This window comes from Choloepus didactylus, chromosome 19, assembly GCF_015220235.1.
Source record: "Choloepus didactylus isolate mChoDid1 chromosome 19, mChoDid1.pri, whole genome shotgun sequence".
Taxonomy (NCBI): Eukaryota; Metazoa; Chordata; class Mammalia; order Pilosa; family Megalonychidae; genus Choloepus; species Choloepus didactylus.
In genome coordinates, this window is record NC_051325.1 from 65,138,632 (window position 1) to 65,161,252 (window position 22,621).

Genomic DNA, 22,621 nt, shown 5'->3' on the forward strand with positions numbered 1-22,621 from the left:
CTCGGTTCAAGCTGGCCTTGCAGGGAAGCGCCTGGGGGCCGTCCGGTGGGCATCCAAGCACTCAGGCTGCTCCTGGCACCTAGCTCCCAGCTCACGAGGACCGGGCGGCTGCACCCAGGGCTGCTTTTGTCACCCACTCAAGAGGGTTCTAGGGGTTAGCGTGCAGTCACCTCAGATGCACTGAGTGTGTGGAAGGAGGGACTTGGGGGTGCCCCTGGCCTCTGCCAGGCCACTCCGCGTGCTGAGGTGGGCCCCCACCCTGGCCTCCCCCGCGTGCCAAGGCTCTGCCATCCCCCAGCTATTGTGCTGCCTGCATCCCGGACACCAGGGTGAGGAGCTTCTGCAGGGCTCCTGATGGATCCCTGGGGAGGATCCATGCGCTCACGAGGGTCAGAGTCCTGCTGGGGGGTGGGCTGGGAGGGCCAACCATGATCTGGGTTCAAACTCCGGATCCAGCGCGGTTCCCGTGGGAGACTGATGGCTCGCCCCTGTGTGTCCTATCTTGGCAGGAGGTGGTGGTGGACCAACTGAAGGTCCCTGGAGGGGCCCCCGAGTGAGTCCCACTAATGCTGGGGTCTGGGGGGGAGTCTGCCCCTTCGCAGCTGGCTCCCTGCCCACTCCCCACTCCTGGAAGCCATGGGGCCCTAATTCTTCGACGCACTGGCAGCGCCGCCACAGAGGGGAAACGCACTGAGGGGCTGGGGCCACCACTCGGCAGGCTCCCACTGCGCCTGGTGGCCGCGTCCTCCGCCAACACGGGCTCAAGTTCCGCTGGAGAGTCACGGAGCCTGAAGTGAGAAGGGAAGCCTGTTGGAGTGGGTGGTCCCTGTGCCTGGCGGTGGGCACGTAGTGACAGGTGGGCAGTGGTGGATGCAGGGACCTCTGAGAGCTGCGGGGACGGTGGGTTCTGAGGCAGGAGGACGGTGCTTTGGTTCAGCCTGGCTCCAGGACAGATGCAGTGAAGCCGCGTTCCGGCAGGTGGATGTGCAGGGCCCCTGTGTGGGGCTGGATCCTGGACACGAGGCCAGCAGGAGCCCCCGTCATTGGGAGTGCTGGGCCTGGGAAGGGCTCCTTGAGCCGCCTCCGAGCTGGGGCCAGAGCCCTCTCCCTCCATGCCGCCCCAGCCCCCAACCCTCTGCCATTTCATGATCCTGGGGAGGCTCAGCAGCGTAGGACAGGGACCTGCGGGCTCCCCCTTCTCCATCCTGAGGACATCCAGACACCCCTCCCCCATGAGGGGCAGCAGCCTAGGAGCAGCCAGCGACTTCACCCAGGAGAGATTAGAGCCACACGCTCTGTTTCTCTTCTTAAAAATTTTATCGTGGGAACATATGTACAACATAAAATATACCATTTTAGCCACTTTGAAATGTACAATTCGGTGGCATCCATTGCACTTACAGTGCTCTGCCACCCTCACCACCATCCACAACCGAAACCTCTTCATCCCCCAAACAGAAACTGCCCACTGAGCACTGACCCCTGGCCCCGGCTCCTGCTGGCCTTTAACCTTTCTCGTCTCTAGGAATGTGCTTATGCCAGATATTTCATAAAAGTGGAGTCACACACGGTGTGTTCTTTGGGGTCTGGCGTAGTTCCCTTCGCCCATTTTGAGGTTCACCCACACTGTCGCACGTGTCACAACACCACCCATTTCAGGGCTGGGTAATGTTCCCTTGTAGGACGTGCTGCATTTCCCCGCCCACCTGGTGATGTACACTCGGCAACTGCAAATAACACTGCTGTGAACGTTCACATACTGGGATCCGTGAGTCCCTGTTTTGGATCATTTGGGATGTACAGCTGGTAGTGGAATTGCTGGCTTACATGGTGGTTCTGTGTGTGACTTTGAGGACCCACTGAACTGTTCTCCAACCAGCTGCACCATTTGACCTTCCTAGCAGCAACGAATGAGGGTTTCGATTTCTCCACATCCTTGTCAACACTTGTTAGTTTCCGTGTTTTTAATAATAACCCTCCTGGGAGATGTGAATTGATATCTCATTGTAGTTTTGATTTGCATTTCCCTATTAACTAACGACGTTGAGCATCTTTTCCTTTGCTTATTGGCCATTTGTGTATCTTCTTTGGAGAAATATCTATTCCAGTCCTTTGCCCATAAATTAAGGCTGTTTTGGTGGTGGTTGTTGCTGAGTTGTAGGGATTCTTTATATATTCCTGATATTAAACCCTTATCAGAGATATGATTTGCAACTATTTTCTCCCATTCTGTAGATTATCTTTTCAATTTCTTGATAAGGTCCTTTGATGCACAAAAATCATTAATATAGGTGAATTGTATCGTTTCTGTGAATCTATTGCCAAATCCAAGGTCATGAAGATTTGTTCCTGTGTGGTCTTCTAAGATTTTTATGGTGTGAGCTCTTTTATTTAGGGAGTTGATCCATGTCAAGTTAAATTTTGTATGTAGTATGAGACAGGGTCGAACCTTGTTCTTGTGCACGTGAAAATCCAGTTTTCCTGGCATCATCTGTTAGCAATTTCTAGCTTCATTCTGTTGTGATCAGAGAAGATACTGTGTATGATTTCAGTCTTTATCAATTCATTGATACTTGCGTTGTGACCTAACATACAGCCTGTCCTGGAGAAGGATTCATGTGCACAAGAGAAGAATGTGAATTCTGCTTTTGTTGGGTGGAGTGTTCTAGATGTATCTGCCAGGCCTATCTAGTTTATACTATTGTTCAAGTCCTTTATTTCCTTACTGATCTGCTGTCTAGATATTCTATTCGTTACTGAAAGTGGTGCGCTGAAGTCTCTGGCTCTTATTGTAGAACTGTAAGGTTTGCACCATAAATATTGGAGCGCTTCTGTTAGGTAAATATATTTATATTTATGTTATTATAGATTCTTGGTCAATTAATACTATTATCAGGATCTAATGTCTTTCTTTGTCTCTTGTAACAAAGCTTTTTACTTAAAGTCTATTTTAACAGTAAAGCCACCCCAGCTCTCTTTTGGTTACTATTTGTGTGGAGCATTTTATTCCACACTTTCACGTTTGACCTACTGATGTCTTTGGGTTGGAGGTGAGTATCTTGTAAACAGCATGCAGTTGGGTTATGCTTCTTATCCCATTCTGCCCATCTCTACCTTTTGATTGGAAAGCTTAATCTATTTGCACTGAAGTAGTTACCAATAAGGCTGGACTGACTTCTGCCACAAATCACATCTTTATACGTTGTGTGCCCCATAAATATACATTTATATTTATCTTTCATGATATCTGTGTTTTTAAACATGTAAGAGATGAGACGTGTAGTTACAGTCAACAGTTAACAACAATCCTGCATTTGTATTTGCTCACGTGGGCACCTTCACCAGGATCTTTATTTCTTCCTGTGAATTTGGGGTACTGACCGGGACTTACCTTGCAAGCTGAGGGCCCCCTTGGGCATCTCTTGTAGAACTGGTCTCGTGGTAGCAGCTGCCTCAGCGTTTGTTTATCTGGGGATGTCTTCACTGCTGCTTCATTTTGCTGGACACAGAATTCTTGGCTGACAGTGTTTCTCTAAAGGCCTCGCCCCACTGCCTCTGGCCTCCAGGGTTTCTGATGAGAAACTGGCTGTTAATCTTATTGAGGAGCTTTGACCTGTTGAGTCGCTTCTCTCTTGCTGCTTTCAGGTTCTCTGACTTTGGCATTTGGCACTTTGATTATAATGTCTCCATGTGGATTTCTTTGCATTTACCCTATTTGGAATTTGTTGAGCTTCTTGGATGTTATAGACTCGTGGAAGGCTTTTAGCCATTATTTCCTCAAATATTCTTTCTGCCCTTTCTCTCTGGGACCCCATGACGCGTATTCTGGGATGCGTGGAGCCAGGACGCGGCTCCCTCGGGCTCTGTCCAGTTTTCTTCATTGTTTCTTCTTTCTGCTCCTCAGGGCAGTTTCAAATGTCCTAAAAACTGGTTCTTTCTTCTGCTTGTTCAAAGCTGCTGTTGAACCCCATTCATGATTTTTTTAATATATATTTCAGTTATTATACTTGTCAACATCAGCATTTCTGTTTGGTTCCTTTTTATAATTTCTATCTCTTCATTGAAATTCTCTTTTTGTTCCTGTACAGTTTTCCTGCTTTTCTTTAGATGGTCATCCCTTTTTCCTTTTGCTCACTGAGCATGTTTAGGAGAGTTGACTTAACATTTTGACTAGAAATTCCAGCGCCTGGGCTTCCTCTGGGAAGCTTCTATCCTTTCTTGCTTCTAGGGGTGCCTTAGGATCTTTTGTTGAAATCTGAATATTTGAATATTATAATGTGCTCACTCAGGAAATCAGATTCTCCCTGGTCCCCGAGCTGGCCATTTCTTCCGTGTGTGTTTGCTTGTTTGCTGCTGAAGGCTACAGTAGTGTCTTTGTTTAGTGATTTTTCCACACTGTTCTTGTGGAGACTGCATTCCTCGTCATGTGTGACCACCTGGCTTGTGGTCTGCCCCAGAGATTTCCCACATGCCGGGAGCCGAGAAGCAAACACCTCTCTGGAGCCTGTGGATGGGCTCCATGCGGGGCTTCCTTAGCCCCAGCGCTGAGCCCAGGGTGGAGGGTGCCTCTTCCGGGCCTTCTCTGAGCCTGCGTCTTGTCCTTGGTGTGTGTGGCTTCCTAAATCCCCCTATGCTTGGGCATTCCCAATAGCCGGCCTTTCGAGGCAGCTCTCCGCGGCCTTTCCTTCTGGCCCCACGTGCTCAGTTGTGTGTCTTGGCCATTTTCCCCCACCCCAGGTGGCTGCGTGTGATCGTTTCCAGTGTGCTTTTGCAGCAACGCCCACCACTTTCCCCGGAATGGGCTCTGGGATCAATGAATCCAGACAAGCGCCTTGGGTCCGTCCTCCAGGCAGCTGGCCCCTAGCCATGTTGGGACAGAGGTGCAAACACGCTGATTTGCACATAAGGTTGCTCTGCCTTCTCCAGGACCCACACAACTGCTACCTGCCTGGGAAGAGGCACCAGGAGACTTTCCTGCTGTTTCTGTGGTGCCTTTTTCTGGTGCACTCTCCGCTGAGGGTCTGCTCCCTCCTCTCCTTTCTCTTTTTCATCCACCCCCTGCCCTGCTGGTTCACAGCATCGCAAACCCAGGTCCCCCTGCAGAAATCTCCAGGTGCCTGAAGATTCGGGCCCCTGTGCCGGGGGTGCTGGGGGTTCAGCCAGCCCTCCAGGTGCCTGGGATGTTTGAGAGTCCCGGACCGCAGCCATGGAGGCCACCTGGACCCCCAGGTGCTGCCCCTTGCCCCATGCCCTGCCCTGTCCCACCCACCCTAAGGTCAAGTGAGATTCCCCAAGCGCCAGGGCCTGTGGGGAGTGGGAGCGGCCAGCCCCAGGCCGTCCTTCCCCTCTGCTGGTTGTCCCTCTCCCAGGCGAGGAGTCTGGCCTTTGCCAGTGGTGGCTGACCCAGGCGGGCCATCTGCACGTCTTCACGGGTGTAGCCCCGGCTTCTGGATCAGGGGTCCTCTGGGGGGGGGGGGGTCTCCTGGGGCCGTGAGGCCTCCCTCCCCGGGGAGGGGGTGCTGACTTTTCCACACGGCGGTGCCAGGGCCAGGGCGGCTCCCCGTCCCCTTGTCGAGAGGAGCCCTCAGTGAGGTTCCCCCGCTGCACGCGCGTGGGAGGGGACAAGAGAGCGTCTTTCTTCTCTGCCACAAGGCCCGTGTGTGTCGCCCGCCAGCCCCGAGGTAATTTTAACCGGGAGGCAGCGGCGGGAAGGCGCGGGGCGGGGCCCGGGCTGAATCGGGGGCCTGTGCGCGGGGGCGGGCCCGGCCGCCTGCGACCGCCCCCCGCGCCCCTGGGCCCCGCGCGCCGCGGACCCGGCTCAGAGCGCGGGGAGGAGCGGCGGGACAGCCATGGCCGCGGCGCGCGCGCTGACCCTGCTCCTGCTCGGGCAGCTCCTGGCCGGGCCGGCGGCGCAGGTGAGGCGCGGGGCCCCGTCGGGAGCCCGGGCCGGGGAGGGCGCCCCGGACGCGCACCGCGGGGGTCTCGCCGGGCTCCGGGCGCCGCCGGGACGCGCAGAGTCGCCTTTGTTCCCTGCGGCCCCTCTGTCCCCGCGCACCCGGCCACACTGCGCGCCGGCGCGGGGGCTCCGCGGCCGCGGGATTCCGGGTGCGAACCGGGAAGGGGGCCTCCCGCTCCGTCGGGATCCTGCCTCGAGGGGTCGGGGAGGGAGCCCCTAAGGACGCGCTTTTCCGTTTCAGAAAATGGGACCGCGGGGGCCCCCCGGCCCCCCAGGGCCGCCTGGCCTGCCGGGCAAGGACGGCATCGACGTGAGTTTGGGGAGGGGGCGGGCTCCCAGGGCTCTGGCTTTGTCCCCCACCTTCCTGACCCCCATGCCGTGTGGAGAGGAGCCTGAGGCCCACCTGCCAGGGCCAGTGGGGCCTGCCGAGGCCCCTCGTGGGATGTGAAAGGCGAAGATCATTCCTCGCTCCTGTGGGGACCTTGGCCGAGGGTGGCCGCCCCACAGCGGCGGAGGGGGCGCGGGTCCCCTGGTGCTCCTTGGGCTGGAAATGTGGGTGCTGAGGATGTGCCTCTGGGTCCCCACCTTTTGGGGTCCTGGGCCCTGGGAGTCAGTGAGTTGTGGGGTGTGCCCCCCTGGGTGGAGTGGAAGCTGTGGGTCTTGTTTGCAGCTGGTCCTAGAGCAAACCTTGGAGAGGGCTGGGGGTACAGGGCATCCCTTCTGGGATGAGAGACCCCCACCCACCCCCATCTCCATGAAAGGCAGGGCCTGCCCTCGCAGGTCTGGTTCCCTGGGCGGACTCAGCCGAGGGGTGTGTAAGACCCCCCACTTCTGCCGAGACCCCAGTGCCCCGATCTTCCCTCCCTCCCCCCACCACTCCGGGCGGCCTTGCTGGACTCCCCAGGTGCCCCTGCCCACGTGGACTCCTCATTCCCAGCAGACTGTTCCTCAACTCCTGTGCTCTGGGGCCCCGGGCACTGGGGTGTCTTCCTGGCCCTCCAGGGGTCTGGGGGTGCTGCTGCCCTGACCAGATGCAGCTGGAGCACCCCCGCCGCCCCGGGCCTCCTGTCTCCTGCCCTCTAGGCCGGGGGTGGGGTGGGGTGGGGCTCTACCATCCAGTCCTGTTTCTGGGTCCCCCCTCAGAGCAGTCCCCAATGTTGTGTGAGCCCGCTGTGTCCCGTTTACTGCCATGTCCCCAGCACCTGCCTCAGTGCCCAGCCCGCAGGGTGCTCCGTGCGTTGGAAGAGTGAGGGGTCAGGCTTATCTCAGCCACTCGTGGGTGTCTGTCCGTCTGCAGGGAGAAGCCGGCCCGCCAGGCCTGCCTGGAGCCCTGGTGAGTGTCCCTGAGAGCTGAGGGTGGAGGGCTTCCCCCTTTCCAGGCTGCGGAGTGGGGGTGGCTACAGAGCACAGGGGTCCATTCACACCCTGACCCGCCATGCCAGGCCCAGGGTTTCCCACGGGGACAGGGCCCGGAGCCAGGAGGGAGGAAGGAGGTGGCAGGAGAGGCTGCGGGACTCGGAGTCTCTGGCCACGAAGCTTTCCTTGGCCCAGTGCCCAGGTGGGGAGAGGGTCCTGTGGCTCTGCCCGCCGAGCGGCCGGGGGTGTGCCGTGACACTCGCCAAGTCCTGGACCCTGCACCCTGTTTGGCCCCAGGAATTGAGGGTCCTGGGGGTCTTTCAGAGAGACCCGCTGGCCCTTAGCTGGGAGGGAGCGAGCAGGTGGGCATCCGTAGACCTCACCTGAGATGGGGGGGCCTGCTGGGGCTGGGAGGGCGGCCTTGCGGGGGCCTCTGGGAGCCAGGGGACCTTCTCCCTCCCTCACGCCCTCTGCCCTTTCCGCATGCACAGGGACCGAAAGGGGCCCCGGGGAAGCCGGGGAAACCAGGAGAGGCCGGGCTGCCGGGCCTGCCCGGAGTGGACGTGAGTGAGCAGCCCCCGGGCCCCCTCCCCGTGCACGGGGCCCAGTCTCGGCGGCTGCCCTCCTGCTGGGCCTGCTCAGGCGGGTGACCAGTCCCGGCAGGGCCCCCTGGCCTCCGGCCCAGAACCTGCGGAGGGCGGGCTGGAGGGGACGGCGCCAGTGCCCCATCGACCCCTGCCCGCACCGCCCCTCCCCCGGCTCCCCTTCTCTCCCCTCCCCCCCAGCACCACCCCCAGCTCCAGCCCCAGGACCACACGGGGGTGTGTTTTGAGGAGGGGGGAGCAGGGTTCACCCCACAGGGCCGGGCTCTGGCTGAGGCCCCCGGGGCTGCCCCCACACTACCCCTCCCCCGAGCCTCTGGGTGCTTCAGGTGGACAAGGGTGGGGGCCAAGAGGAAGGGGAGGGACCAGGGGGTGGCCTCAGCCCCCTCCAGAGTCTGATAGCCAAGGGACAGCCCCTGGCACAACTCTCTCTCTGTGGGTGGCACAACCCGACCCCTTCCTCTGCCCCTTCCCAGGGTCTGACTGGGCGAGATGGACCCCCTGGACCCAAGGGCGCCCCTGGAGAACGGGTAAGTGCCCGTGCCCTGCTCCGGGCTCTGGTTCCGAGGCCAGGTCCCTGCCAGGGTGTGGGCAGGTGAGGTCTCCTCATGCCATGACCGGGCTTGGGGTGGGCGGGCAGGAAGGCAGGTGGGCTCAGAGCCCCCGTGGTTGTGCCCCTGCCCCAGGCCCGTGGCTGGTGGGGGCTGGCTGGGAGCAGACCCTGGCGCTGAGGAGGGAGGGCGGGTGTGGTTGCGGGGTGCCCGTCCCCCAAGGGCCCGGCGAGTCTCACCCCCTCCCCCCTTTACCCCTTCCCCACCTCTCCTCCTCCTCTCCCTTCCTCCCCCCCGCTGACATCCCCCCTGTCCACTGAGCCCCCCACTGCTAGTGACCCCATTTCAGGGGCGTCTTCTCCTCCCACTGCTCGGTCTGAGTGAGAGACGGAGCCCCTTACACCTCCGCCTCCCACCCCCCAACCTCCCAGAGGATCCCAGGATCTGACATGACTCAGAGCCAGGGGAGAGGGTTTGCAAACAGAGGCTGGGGTTTCCGGCCGAGCCCCTCCCTCACACCTGGTTTTCTTTTGCAGGGAAGTCTGGGCCCCCCAGGGCCCCCCGGGCTTGGGGTGAGTGCTGGGAGTTTGGGGAGCCGCAGGGCCCAGCCAGGGGAGGGAGCGCCCCAGGAGCCCTGGGCTCTGCTCCACCTTTGCAGCTTTTCACAGGGCTGGTCCCTGCCCCGTGGTCCTGGGGCTCCATCCGGACTGCGCCTTTTCTCTCCCCTGGGGAAGGGGGTCCTCGACTGGCGCCCCCCCGCCCCGAGGCACTTTTCCCACCAGGATCCTCCCGAACCACCTTACTGGGAAAGGGAGGGATGGGGCAAACTGCATCGAGTTTCCAGTAAGTTTTGACCTCCCTCGCTTGGCTTTGCAGGGCAAAGGGCTCCCCGGACCCCCTGTGAGTACCAGTAACCCCTGTGGCCCCCCACCCAAGCATGCAGAGTGACCCAGAGCCAGCCTGGGCTGGGGAGTCCCCCGCACGCCTGTGGTGGGCTTCTGCGGAGATCCCCAGCCGGGTCAGAACCCCCCAGGTCCTCAGCAGCTCTTGGGGTGCAGTTGCCTCCCCTCAATATCTCACATCCCCCCCTCCTCCCCAGGGAGAGGCGGGCGTGAGCGGCCTCCCAGGCGGCATCGGCCTCCGCGGCCCCCCGGTGAGTGGCTGCCCGACGATCCCCCGTGATGCCCCAGATCCCCCAGATCCCCTCACCAGAGTGCCTGTGAGCGGCGCAGCCCCCGCGGCAGCCCCCGCCCTGCTCTGACCAGGGAGGGGCGGCGCACACCGGCTCGGGCAGGCGCAGGGGGCCGAGGGGCTGCACGTCCCCCCTGGGGGACCCCCTTCGGGGCTCACCCCCCCTCACCTCGGGTGGGGCCGGCTGTGCTCTGAGCCACACCCTCCCCCCAGGGACCCTCTGGACTTCCAGGCCTCCCGGGCCCCCCAGGACCTCCCGGACCCCCTGTAAGTACTGGGCAGGGGTCTCCAGAGCGTCTCAGGGGCTGTGGGGCATGAGTGAGCACCTGTGACGCGGTGCCGGCAGGCTCCCCTCCCCGGGCCTCTGCACCCTGCGTGGGGTCTCCCAGCCACATGGACAGGTGGGAGCAGCTGGGTCAGCGACTAAGGACCCTCAGACTCAGGCCTCGGGCCACGGAGGCCAACCCGCCCCCAGGCAGCACTGGCCCTTTGGGGAGGAGGCGCAGACCCTGCTCCTGCCCGTGGTGGGATTGAGGGGTCCCTGACGCCCGTGCAGGGTAGGGAAGGGTTGTGGTCTGAGAGGGAGGGCATGGGGAGGGCAGTGCCGGTCAGCTGTCTCTCTGCCTTCCAGGGACACCCAGGGGTCCTTCCAGAAGGTGCTACTGACGTTCAGGTAGGCTCTTGCAGCCATTTGTGGAGGGGGCTGGGGTGGGGGGTGCCCATCTTGGGCAGGGGGGATCTAGGCTGATGCCAGCACCTCAGGGCCCCCCACACACTCCTGGAGAGGGGTCTGCTCTAAACCCACAGGGAGGCTGCTTGTGCCAGCGGGGGCCAGTTGGGGGCTCTGCAAGGCTGGGGGCACCTGCTCCCCACCTGTGAGGCCTGCATGGGGGGCCCCACGGAGCAGTTCCATTGGTGTTAGCTGACACCCAGTGGAGTTGTCCCTGCACCCCGTGAGCTACATTTCGTGGGTGGGGTGGCCCTGTGGGGTGGCCCTGTGAGGTGGCTCCGACAGCATTGGACAATGCAGGCGGAACGTTCCAGCACAGCAGGGCCCGGCCTGGCCCTGGGCCTCCCTGCACTCCTGGATAGGAGGGACGCTGCGCTTGGCTGCACTTGGCTCCCCTTCCTGCCCCGTTCACCATGTTGGTCCACGCTGCCGCCAGGGGGCTGCGGCTCCCAGAGGGGAAGGCCCCCCCAGCCCCCAAGGTGCTGTTGGGAATACACCCAGGCTCTGTGCCCCCCACGCAGCCTGAGAGCCTGGCAGGCCCCGGGGTAGCTGCAGAATGATCTAGAAATCGCCTCGCCTCCGGCCCAGGCGGCACCTCCAGGCTTTGGTGGCCCCACCAAAAGCAGGGTCGGGGCGTAGCTCCTGACGTGGGAGTCTGGGCTGGCCAGGGGCCCCTTCACACCTTCCGCCCGTCCCCTTGCCGTGGGAAACGGCCTCTGTGGGAGTCCCTCTGGGCGTCTGCTGACCTTGGCTTGGGGGGTCCTGTTTACTGGGGGGTCTGACCACTCTGTTTCCCAACAGTGCCCAGCCATCTGCCCACCAGGGCCCCCGGGCCCCCCAGGAATGCCGGGGTTCAAGGTGAGAGGGGCCCCGTGTTCCCACAGGAAGGGGCTGGCACCCCACCCTGCTCGGGGGCCTTGTTCTGTCTCCTCCACCTGGGGACTGGCTGGGCCAGGACTGGGCCGCGAGGGTCAGAAAGGAGTGGGGACAGCTAGTGCCCCCAGCCCCCCGCCCGGCCCTGCCGCTGTCCCCGGCCCCCGGCCCTGCTCTCCTGCCTTGCTTGCTCCTGGCCAAGTTCCCACGGTCTCTTGGGCCTCAGTTTCCCCCCTGGGCCAGGCCTGCAGACCCCAGTTCAGTACACTCGGGGTCTGGGGGCTTCTGGGGGTCTGGGGGGATCGTGACGCATTGCCTGCCTGTTTGGCTTTCAGGGACCCACCGGCTACAAAGGGGAGCAAGGAGAGGTCGGCAAGGATGGTGAGAAGGTAAAGCACCGCCACGCTCCGCATCAGTGGCCTCTGCCTTCCCCGCAGCGAGGAGCAGGGCCGTCGGGGAATTCGGGCGGGGGCCCAGCCTGCACGGTCAACCAGGGGCTCGGCTCACCCAGCCCCCACTGCACTTAGGTCCCAGACGGGGCTGAGCTGGTCAGAGCTGGGCGTGGGGACGGTTTCTGGAGCCGTGTACATGGCCCCCCGGCGCCCTGACTGGGGGCCACGGGCCTCAGGCTCCACTGGGAAGGGGCCGCACCTTGAAGCACCCCTCTTTCTGCCTCCTGTGCAGGGCAACCCCGGTCCCCCTGGGCCTGCTGGCATCCCGGGCACCGTGGGGCTGCAGGTGAGGCCGGGCAGGGGTGAGGATGGGGGGTGGGGACCCCACCCTGGCCTGATCTGAGGCCAAGGGCAAATGCGAGGGCTCCCAGGTGGACCCCAGAGCCCTGTGTGCCTCTCCGGTCCATGGGTCCTGGCCCTGCATCTCCAGCTGTCTCCCCACAGGGCCCTCGAGGGTTACGAGGACTGCCGGGGCCACTCGGGCCCCCCGGGGACCGGGTAAGTCCTGCCCGTCCCCAGCTCCTCATGGGGGGCCGTGGCTAGTCTGAGGGCCGGCGCTGCCTGGCACCCGGCAGTCAAGCGGCCGTCTGACTCCAGTGACGCTGGAGAGTGACCCATGAGCTGCCCCCGCCCCGAGTCAGCCCGGCAGCTGGGGGCCTGGAGCCCACCCACCACCAGCCTCATGCCCACCCCTTGCCTCCCGGGGCGCTGCCAGCGGCTGGCCTGAGGGTGTGAGGAGGCGGGGGCTGGGGCCTGGGCCGCGCCCCTCCTCTGGGCCTCCGTCTGCCACATGTCAACAGGGGAGGGTTGGACTCAGTGTCTTCGAGGACCCCCCTCCCCCAAATTTCCAAAACTAGGTTCTGTGGAGGCTTTTGTGGCTTAGGCCAAAGGAACATGGGGCCGGAGCAGGGGTCTTGCAGGATGCCCCAGGGAGAGGGGGACAGGACCCCTGAGGTTGGAGGGCTATTTGGGGGGCTATTTGGGGGGCTGGGCTGGGCTGCAGACTAGAGGCCCCCAGAGGTTCCCTTCCCCTCTGCAGGGTCCAGTCGGGTTCCGAGGACACCCAGGCACCCCAGGAGCACCCGGGAAAGCGGTATGTGTCCTGCACGGGTCCCGGGGTAGACGGCAGCCCCTGGGAAGGCCTGGTGCTCTGTCCCTTTCCCTCGTCCCCCCGATGCTGCCCCAGCCCCAGGAGGCCTGAGCGGGGCAGAGGGCTCCTCTCGATGAGTTCACAGACTGGAAGCTCAGCACGTCCAGCGGCCATCACTGCTACCCCGCCCCGCAGACCCCGAATGGGTGCCGCCCCTGCCCTCGGTCCCGCTGCCCCCGCTTCTCTGCGTTACTCACTCTGTCCCTGTCCCCCTTGTCACCCCCAGGGCGACCGAGGCGAGAGAGGCCCAGACGGGGTCCGTGGCCCCAAGGGAGACGTCGTGAGTGAGAGGAAGTGGGGTTCTGGGGACCCCTTTGCCCAGGGATGTGACCTTGTTCCTGAAGGGACTTGGGGAGGGGCAGCAGAGGGGGGCTGTCTTGCACCCGGGCCTTTCCTGCCCCTGAGGTTCCCGGAACTTCCCTGGCCCCTCGGCTGCAGGCCCAGACCCCGATGCCCGACATTGCATGGTCCCGGGCAGTGCTCAGCCACCTGTGCCCGGGGTGCCACCCAGGGAAGGGGTGTCCGAGGAGAAAACGGCCCTCGGGTTGAGCAGCGCGCGAGTGTGGTGTCAGGAGACCGGTGGGCATCCCATGAGACAGACGAGGTGCCTGTCCCCAAGTTGGCACCTGCTGGTGTTGCCTCCCAGCGGGCCACGTTTCCTCTCGAGCCCTGATGGCCGAGGTCCGTCTGCAGAGCCGCCGGGTGCAGGCTCTGGCGTTTCCCCGGCGTGCCCCCCCGCGCCTGGCCAGCCCCCAGCGGCCACCCCCACACCCCGCCCGGCCGCCCGGGAGGACGCCCCCCGTCCCAGCTCAGGCTGCCTCCGTCACTTGTGTCTTCTAGGGCAGGTCGGGCCCCAGAGGAATCACTGGAGTAGCCGGGCCGGGTGGGGAGCCGGTAAGTGCGGCTGGGGGCCCACTCGGGCGTGTCTGGGGCACAGCCTATGCGTGGGTGCTGGTGGACAGCAGGCCCCCCGTAACAATCTGCCTCCCCCTGCTTCCTCCCGCGGGTGGCTGTCCATGCCCGGGGGTCTCTGGGGGTGCCGCTGCCTTTGTGAGACCCCAGCAGAGACCCCTGAGAAGTCCCCGGGGGTCAGGGTCGGGCGGGCCCAGGAGAGCAGAGGCAGTGTGGAGGGCGGGCAGAGGGTGGGGGCCTCGGGGACGCAGGGCAGCGGGTGGTCCCTGCCGTGGGGCCTCACGCCCCCTTGTCCCCAGGGCATGCCGGGCAAGGATGGCCAGGACGGTGTGCCAGGGCTGGATGGCGAGAAGGTCGGTGCCCGGCGGGCGGGTCTGGCAGGGGTGGGGGGAGGGGGGGGGAGAGGAGCCGCCCTCCCCCTCCCCTACTGTCCCCACCCCACCCCCACCGCCTGTCCTCACAGGGAGACGCTGGTCGCTCCGGAGCACCCGGAGACAAGGGTCCCAACGGGCTGCCGGTGCGTGTCGGGGTGCCATGCAGTGGGGGTGCATGCAGGGCCTTGGGCAGAAAGCCAGATGCTCGGTGGCTACCTCCCCTGCCGGGTCCCTGGGGCCCTGTGGTCTGGGTCTGGCCATCACGAGACCAGCTCCCTGGGGTGCTTCAGGGGCCTGGCCCAGCACCTGGCACCCAGTGGGTGCTCTGGGACGGGGCGCCTGCCTGTCCACATGTGTGAGGTGTGTGGATATCCTGCCACTCCCCGCTCCCTGGATGGGGTCGTCACCCAGTGGGACCCTGGGGACACTTCAGGGGGCACCAGAGGGCGGGGGGGTGGCTTGGGAGGGGGAGGGCCCCAGGGGGGGTGGCTTGGGAGGGGGAGGGCCCCATGCCCGCTGCCCACGTGTGTGATGCTTACGCCCCTTGCCCCGTTTCCCCTGCAGGGACTGCCAGGACGAGCAGGATCCAAAGGCGAGAAGGGAGAACCGGTATGTGGCGTCTTTCTCTGGGGGTGGCAGGTGCCCGGGCAGAGGGGACACAGTGGACACTTAGAGCCCTGCCTTCTCCTCCTCCTTCTCCAGGGCAAAGCCGGAGAGCTGGGTGAGGCCGGCCCCTCGGGAGAGCCTGGTGTCCCTGTACGTACTCATGCCTGACCCCCATGCCCTGACCTTAGCCCCATGCATTGAGCAGACCCCCTGACCGCCCACCCCCTGTGCAGGGAGATGCTGGTGTGCCCGGGGAGCGTGGCGAGGCGGGCCACAGGGGCTCGGCGGTGAGTGGGGGCACAGCCCGATGTGGGGGTGCAGCCGGCATTTCAGCAAGGGCAGAGGGTGGAGGGGTGCAGTTTTGAATGCAGCGTGTCTCCTCTCAGCCTTGCCCCGGGGGGTGGTGGGGTCCCAGCTCTGAGCTGCGGGCCTGTCCTCCAGGCCTTGGTACCAAGGGAAGATGCCACTGAGGCCGGGTGGCAGGGGCCCCATCCCGGACCCCAGGGGCTGCAGGGTGGGCCCGAAATCTGGCTTGAAACCTGCAGACGGAGGGCAGACTGCCCCCTCGACGTGCCCCCGGCACCTCGGCCACGTGTCTGCCCGGCCCCGGCTGGGGGCCTGTCGAGGTGCCCCTCCCCCGAACACCCCCTCACCCCATCCTTTGCTTTCAGGGGGCACTTGGCCCGCAAGGCCCTCCTGGAGCCGCTGGGCTCCGTGGCTTCCAGGTGGGTTTGGGGTGATCCAGGGACGAGGACAGTGAGCCCGGGAGGGGGAGGCCCCTGGGGGTTCCCCTTTGGGTGCTCGGGACTGAGCCTTTGTCTGCAGGGCCGGAGGGGCAGCAGTGGAGACCCCGGCTTGCCAGGACCCCAGGGCCTTCGGGGTGACACTGGCGACCGGGTGAGTAGCGTCTGGGCCCTGGTTCTGGAAAGAGGCAGCACCCCTGGGCTGGGGGCTTAGGGGACCTGCTGGTGTCTCACTCGAGCCTGCCCCCCAACATGTGTGGTGGTGCCCGCGGTTGGGGCTGCTGGGGACAGCCGGCGCCCCTTCGCCCCACCCCTGCTTTCGTTCAAACACTGGGTTCAGCTGAGGCTGCGTTTGGCAGAGGGTTGCCGAGCCTCTAAAATAACCTTGAAGACCATTGTTCTGAAGCTCTGTGACTGTCACAACTTCCCTCTTCCAAGGCTCCCTCCAGGTCTTGGGGGGGGGGGGTCTCTCCATCATACCTGTGACACGTCGAGGCACAGAGAAGCCGGGTGACCAGCAGTGGGCGCGGGGGCTCCATGAGGGCCCCTTGGCCAAGGCCACCCCGTATCGCTCGGGGAACGTGGGTCTGCGTCTCTCTGGCCCAGCCCCCCAAAGTTAAAGCCGGTCCTCGGAGGAGCCGGTGAGGCCTTGGCCGCCTGCCCGCCGCCGGGAGAGGATAAAGCTTCCATTCACAGGGCCCCGGGGCTGCCGCGGACGCAGGGGGTGCGGGCCGGAAAGCAGCGGCCGGCGGCGGGACAGTGGGCCCTTTCTTGGCCTCCAGGCTGGGAATTCCAGGGGTGGGCCCTGGAGACAGGCGGGCGGCGGCAGGTCCTCCGCTGGCCCTGCTCTGGCCCTGTTTTCACTTCTCCCAGACAGGCTGGCACTTTTTTTCCCTTGGGGCACGTTCTCCCTCCTGCTATTTATTTGAGCAAATGTTTCCTTGGGGGATCCCAGCAGATCCCAGACATGGTCCTAAATCCCCACCTGCTGGGAAGGTGATTTTACAAGCAAGTGGATCTTTGACTCGGCAACTCCACTCGGGAGATTCTGCTAGAATTCTGTGCAAAGGCCTTCCGGAAGGAGCACACATTCGCTGCTGGCCCAACCTCTCCAGGGCCTGGCCGGATAGTTGGGGCGCACCCAGCCGGTGGGGCCCAGGGGTCCGCAACATGAACGCAGTCATCTGTAGGAAAAGACGAGGCGCAGGAAGGGGCGCATCTGGGTGGGACTGAACCCGAGCGGGTGGGACTGCTGCTGGCCGCGGGCGGTGGCGGGCAGGGCTGGTGGGCCTGGGTGGGTCGGCAGCTGCCCTCCTCACGGACCCTCCCTCTGCCCCACAGGGCCCAGGCGGAGCCGCAGGCCCAAAGGGAGACCAGGTGAGCAGCTCCCCAAGGGGCGCAGGGCCCGTCGGTTGGCGCAGCCTGAGCAGCCTGGGCTGTCCCGGGGCCGCTGTCTGCTCGGGTGTCCAGCTTCGTGTCGGCTGACCGCATCCTCCTTTCCCAGTCCCCCTTCCTCGCGCTCTCCCGTCACTCCCTCTGAGCACGGTGACAACAGCCAGCTGCCTTCCTGGGTGCAAAGGGCAGGCCTTGGGTACAACAGGGAGGCCTTGTCCAATTTCCTCCCGGGAAAGCAGCATTACGAGTGAGGGTTTCTAGGCTCCAGGCCTCCCTCCTGCAGGAGCACATTTAGAACGATGTTGGTCTCCTCTGACAGCATCTTTCTCCCCGGAAAAGCTGGGGTGTGGGGGTCTGTGCAGCTGTCGTCCTGCCATCCCTCAGCTTCGGCTGCTTCCGACATTCAGGCAGCACCAGGGCCTTTTCATAGGTGGAAGGACTGAGGACAATCTAAAGCCCCCAGGAGGTTCTGTGTGGTGTCTCTCGGGCCAGGCCAGTGCTGCGGGACAGTCGCCTCCGGGGCTTGTCAAGGGCAGTTCCAGGGCCCCAGACTGGGCAGCCAGTCTCAGGGGATGAAATTCCACCAGTTCCCAGCCAGTTCTGAGGCACCCCAAGGTTTGAGGACAGCCAGCACAGGGCGTGCGAGCACAGCCACTGACGCTTAAGTGTGTGTCGTTTCAGGGCTCTGCAGGCGCCGACGGCCTCCCCGGGGATAAAGGAGAACTGGTGAGTGCGACAAAATTGACTTTGTTACCCAGGAGCCAACCGGCCACGTCCAGGTGGGGAGCAGGCCTGCAGTTTTCACTAACGAACAAGGCTTCTTGGAGCCAAGACTCTGGTTCCTTGATGTGGCTTGACAGGTTCACGTTCCCGGAGCCTGGAGGTCACTGAAATGGAGGCACAGGGTTTTGGTGAAAAAAGGTCTTCCCAGCCCTTGAGTGGCCAGGGATTTTAATTCTATAATTAATCCTTTCCTTTGTATCTGGATAAACAGAGCAGCTCATCCCCAAGTACCCGAGTCTCGGGCAAACTCTTAGAGCCCAGTGTCAACTTTTGTATCTCTAGCTAATCTCAGTTGTGTATGTTTAAAAAAAATAAAAAGACGACTTCCTAGATAACCCTGACAAGGGGACCCTAGAAATTCAAGGAAAACCCCACCCCCGCTGCCCGTTAACCTGATGGGGCCGTAGGAGACGGCATCTGCCCCGAGCAGAAAAACCTCACACTGCTCTCGACGTCCACGGTCAGCCTGTGTGGGCTGGCCCGTCACCTCTGCGTCCCTTCGCCTCGTTCTGGCTTTGGCTGCAGTCGCAGGGGCTGGGCCCAGCTTCCCCCTGGAGCTTTCCTGAGGACAGACAGGAGAAGCAGACAGATATTTAGCTTGCCATCACTTCTTTTTTCCAACCATAAGTGGAAACGAAGTAGACATGTATAAGAGAAAATACTCTGCAGCTGCTAAATACAAATGCTCTTTGGGGAAAGTAGCAAGAGAAGTAAAGATAAGCCAAGGGGGAGAACCCAGCCTCCGAGCAAGAAAGCTGTGGGCAGGAGGGACGAGCCACCAGCCTTGGGGGCATCCGAAAGTGGTTTTGAGGATGACCTTGCCCCAGCTAGTAACGTCTTAATTGGTTCTCTGGTAACTAGCTCCCACCCGTCTAATCAAACCATGTTTCTCTCTGTAGGGCCCCAGTGGGCCTGTTGGGCCAAAAGGAGAGGTGAGTGCCACGGCTCTGCCCACCACCACCACCAAAGCCCCCCTGGGGTCCCCGTCATCCCAGGGTGACACCACTGCCCAGATCTGCAGACAGTAGAGCCGAGGGGCCACCGTGCTCTGCTCTGCTCTCCAGTCCGGCGGCCGAGGGGAGCTGGGCCCGAAAGGCATGCAGGGCCCCAACGGCACGAGTGGAGTCCAGGGCGTCCCAGGCCCACCCGGCCCCGTGGGCTTCCAAGGAGTGCCAGGGGTCCCTGGGATTACTGGAAAGCCAGGAGTTCCGGTGAGTTTGTTTCTTTTGCCCCTTCTGGCAATCAGTGCTCACTGTCATCGGGGCGCTGAGATCACTTTGGTTGCGGCCTGCACCAGGCTGCTGACGGGACTTGTTGGGTGAATTTCAGGGTGAGGAAGCCAGCGAGCAGCGCATCAGGGAGCTGTGTGGGGGCATGATGAGTGGTGAGTGCCAGGACGCCCGCGGCAGGCGGACTCGGGGGCGCAGGCCGCATGCCGGCCCTCCCTCCATCCCGGGGGCTCCCCACGTCCCTGCGGGGTGGCTCTCAGCATCACACCCACCCCTCCTTGGCCCTGCCGGCCAGTCCCCGGGTGGCCCTGTCCATGCGCCCACACCAGACGAGGCTCAGCGCACACCTGGCACGTGGGCAGTTGAGAGACACGGGATTGAGCCCACTGGGCTTTGAGGTTCCGCTCCCGTGAAGCCCCACTCTGATTCTCCAAGAGAGTGAGAACCTCCTTCTGGCCATGCGAACTGTTCTTTGGTGTGCTGGGGAAATCTAAAAACACTTAAACGTGCGCCAAAGCAGCAAAAATCAACCTCAGTCGATAAACAAAAACTTCCTTCTGAAAGGCAGTATATTTTTATGCTTTACACAAAAATACTTGCACTCTTCCCCTTTGAAATAAATGCTCGCATCCCTGTTTTACGAAAGAACAAATCGCGCAGCTGGCGGCAAATCTGAGGAAGCCTCTAGCACCCGGCTCCATCGGGCGGCCTGGTCCAGCCGGGCCCCCAGGCCCCCCGGGCCCCCCCGGCTCCATCGGCCATCCTGGTGCCCGAGGGCCTCCTGGATATCGCGGCCCCCCCGGAGAGCTGGGAGACCCCGGCCCCAGAGGTGAGTCCAGTGGCCCCGACACCAAGCTGCTGCGGGCCCCCCAGGAGAGCAGGTGGAAAGTATTCACGTTCACAGGCCCCTTTCCCTTAATCTTAAGATACGAAAGAATTTCAACGCTAGGTAGCAAAGGTGTCAGATTCATCTTGTCGTTCCATGTACACAATCCGTCCCCAATTAACAGCTTTGTATTTTCCTGGACGTCTTTTAAGTTCTGGCCTTTCCGGGCCCACTAAGCTGCTGTCTTCCAATAAAAGTCCAGATGAGACTTCCCTCAAATAGAGACCTTAATTCCTTTACAGTTTTGAAAATAAAATTCAGAATCGGCATTCATAACCCTGAGCGGTTCTCTCAGAAAACACGTCCAAGAGCACTAATTAAAGGAAAGGCGGACGTGGGCCGGCCTCAGCTCCTCACCCGGGGCACGTGGGCGCCGTGCTGTGCGCTGGGGGCCGAGTAGACCCCCTGCCCCGCAGGACCCTCCACCCACCCCAGTCGGGGCCCCACATCGTTCACCAAGGGTCAGCCTTACAGGACCGACCACTTCTCTCCCATCAAGGCCAGGGTTGGTGGGGCCTTGGAGGCCACCGGCCACCCAGGGGCCGCATGGCCTCAAGCTGCTTGGCAGACCGAGCTTCTGCCCAGTGTGGACGACAACAGTGAAAGGACTGGAAAGGGAGCTAGAAATGCCCACCCGAGTGCTGGCCTGGCTGGTTAGCCAGAGGCAAAGCAACCATCCCCATCCTCAGCCTCCCGGCTCACGTCCCAGCTGACTTGGGGTGTAATTCTAGGGTGGCTTGGGCACGCCCAGTAGCGTGGCTGCAGAACACATAGACGAAAGCTGACAAATCCGCCCTGGTGATGGAGACTTGAACACACCTCTCAGTAACTAGGATCACACAAATGAAAACAAGGGAACAGAAAACAAAGGGGTCAAAACCCACACTGAAAATATGAAGCAACATACATACAACTGATTAACAAGCATAAATGTTTTGGACGAAACAAATACCATCAAGCGGGTGCCTTGTGTCAGAAGTCAGGCAAGGGGGCGATGGGGGCTGGTTCCGGGCACCTGGGACGTGTGCGCTTTCCTCAGTGTGTTAAGAGGACGCCCTCGCGAGGGGAGATGCCGAGCACCGTGCCCTCAGCTGCACTAACGCCTGTTTGTGTCAATCACCTGTGGCAGGAAACCAGGGGGACAGAGGGGACAAAGGAGCGGCGGGCGAGGGTCTCGACGGGCCTGACGGAGATCAAGGGCTCCAAGGTAGGGGGCCACCGTCCTGCACACGTTTCTCTTTTCTTGGCATCTTTTCCCAGATTTTATAACTTTATACAGGGGAGTGTCTGGTCAGTGGGGTCTCATTTTCTGTAAGGGAAATGCTTTTCCTCCTGGCAAAGCGTTCTTAGAGGCTGTCTCAGTAACTGCTTCAACAGGTGAAAAGCCAAACCAGTGGACAGCTCCTCCTGAATCGAGTTTAGTGAAATTCTGTTTAACCAAAGCTACTCAGTATCTATTTCAGTTAAATTCTGAGTTTTCACTTAATTTACCCCCACGCACACACTGGATGTTCATGTTTTCTTAAATGCCAACTATAAATGCTGTGTCGAGGCTGGCAGGCCCCGTCCCTCCCCTGGCTGTGTATGGTGCCCTCGGGCCTGCACAAGTGCTTCCTTCCTCCGTGTCTGGGGCCTTCTGGACTGTCGGGCACCATCTCCTCCCAGCCTCTGCCCGCAGCGCCCCACCAGGGCCCCGTCCTTTGCCGGCCACACCCCAGGCCCAGCCCTCAGTGCCATCTCCGGGTTGAGGTTCCTGGCTGATGACAGCCTCCTGCTACAACACGACCAAGCGTTCCGGACTTCATCACCCCCTCAACCGGCTTGCCCTCACCTCGCCCCCCTGCCAGCAGACACCTGCTCCTTTCGCACACTCAACCCATCTCCACGTCCTGCCGGCTACTGCAGCCCCCATCCTCGCTCGGCTTCCCACCTGCCCGGCCCCCAAGCCCGTCCTTGGCCCAGCCGACACTGACCCCCACTTGGTGCCTTGCCCTTGCCATCCTCTGAACCTCTTCTCAGTGGGTCCAAGGAGGTCCTCAGCGTGTGTCAACTTACCTCTCTGGTCTGCCTCCAGGCCCACAAGGTGTGCCCGGCATCGGCAAGGACGGCCACGACGGTGCTCATGGCGAACCTGGGCTCCCCGGTGACCCCGGCGTGCCCGGTGCTCCTGGTGCGCAGGGGACACCCGGGGTCTGTGACACGGCAGCCTGCCAAGGAGCCGTGCTTGGAGGCGGTGGGGAGAAGGTGGGTTCTAGAAGCTCATGAAGCACAACTGGAGGAGTGAAAAAGCGACCGACTACGTAGGCAGTGAGTGGGAAAGCCCTTCTGCAGGGCTGAGTGGGCCCTTCCGCCATGGGGGGACGCCCTGCTCACATGGCTGGGGCAGCCTCCCCGGCCCGTCCCCCAGCATCCTCAGTCCTGTCCGCCAGGCGTCTCCGGCTCTCTGCGTATTTACAATGGTCCCTTCACCTGTGACGTCAGACCTCAAACACAGGCCCTCTGTGATAAAACCGTAACCCCGCGTTCGAGGGAGATGGGAGTGTATATAAAAAAGTGTGTACAATCCCACAAGAGAAAATACTCGGTAACTTGTTTACATAACATTTGTGTGAAGACTATAGTAATCTTCAGATTAATCGGCTACAGTGTAAAAAAAAACAATGTACGATACCCTTCTATCCAAAGGTCTCGTCTGGTTTACCTGCTCCTTTTTGTGTACAGACCCACAGCTATGTCTGATTAACAGTATTTATGAAGGTGACTGGGCATTGCACTAAAGTCTATCGGTATTATCTATGGTAATAAATAAAGCCACTCATTTGAAAACCTCAG

At 61.9% G+C, this 22,621-nt stretch overlaps 1 protein-coding gene across 2 annotated transcripts; it reads left to right on the forward strand.

The window, feature by feature from the left end:
- The first annotated feature begins 76 nt into the window (after positions 1-76).
- COL9A3 (collagen type IX alpha 3 chain) lies at positions 77-22,620 on the forward strand. 2 transcript variants are annotated; one of them, XM_037810992.1, is made up of 34 exons: positions 77-793; positions 5,078-5,229; positions 5,653-5,681; positions 6,198-6,266; positions 7,254-7,289; positions 7,804-7,875; positions 8,391-8,444; positions 9,002-9,037; positions 9,342-9,365; positions 9,565-9,618; positions 9,870-9,923; positions 10,288-10,329; positions 11,188-11,244; positions 11,595-11,648; positions 11,944-11,997; positions 12,156-12,209; positions 12,751-12,804; positions 13,088-13,141; positions 13,702-13,755; positions 14,073-14,126; positions 14,237-14,290; positions 14,712-14,756; positions 14,850-14,903; positions 14,987-15,040; positions 15,425-15,478; positions 15,579-15,650; positions 16,838-16,873; positions 17,573-17,617; positions 18,574-18,606; positions 18,739-18,885; positions 19,004-19,058; positions 19,550-19,732; positions 20,919-20,996; positions 21,864-22,620. In XM_037810992.1, exons 1-34 carry the CDS (start codon positions 567-569, stop codon positions 22,052-22,054), a joined length of 2,385 nt encoding a protein of 794 aa, XP_037666920.1. In that variant the 5' UTR covers positions 77-566; the 3' UTR covers positions 22,055-22,620. The 2 variants fall into 2 exon arrangements, with proteins under 2 accessions (XP_037666920.1, XP_037666921.1); XM_037810993.1 differs by lacking the exons at positions 77-793; positions 5,078-5,229; positions 5,653-5,681 and adding an exon at positions 5,741-5,915.
- Position 22,621: the final 1 nt, after the last annotated feature.

Excerpts from the sequence above, each read along its gene's own strand:
- COL9A3 (XM_037810992.1), top strand. The coding sequence starts at position 567 with ATGCTGGGGTCTGGGGGGGAGTCTGCCCCTTCGCAGCTGGCTCCCTGC. Across the intron at positions 9,924-10,287 it reads CAGGACCTCCCGGACCCCCT|GGACACCCAGGGGTCCTTCC; the intron begins GTAAGTACTGGG and ends TCTGCCTTCCAG. Across the intron at positions 15,651-16,837 it reads GGGGTGACACTGGCGACCGG|GGCCCAGGCGGAGCCGCAGG; the intron begins GTGAGTAGCGTC and ends TCTGCCCCACAG.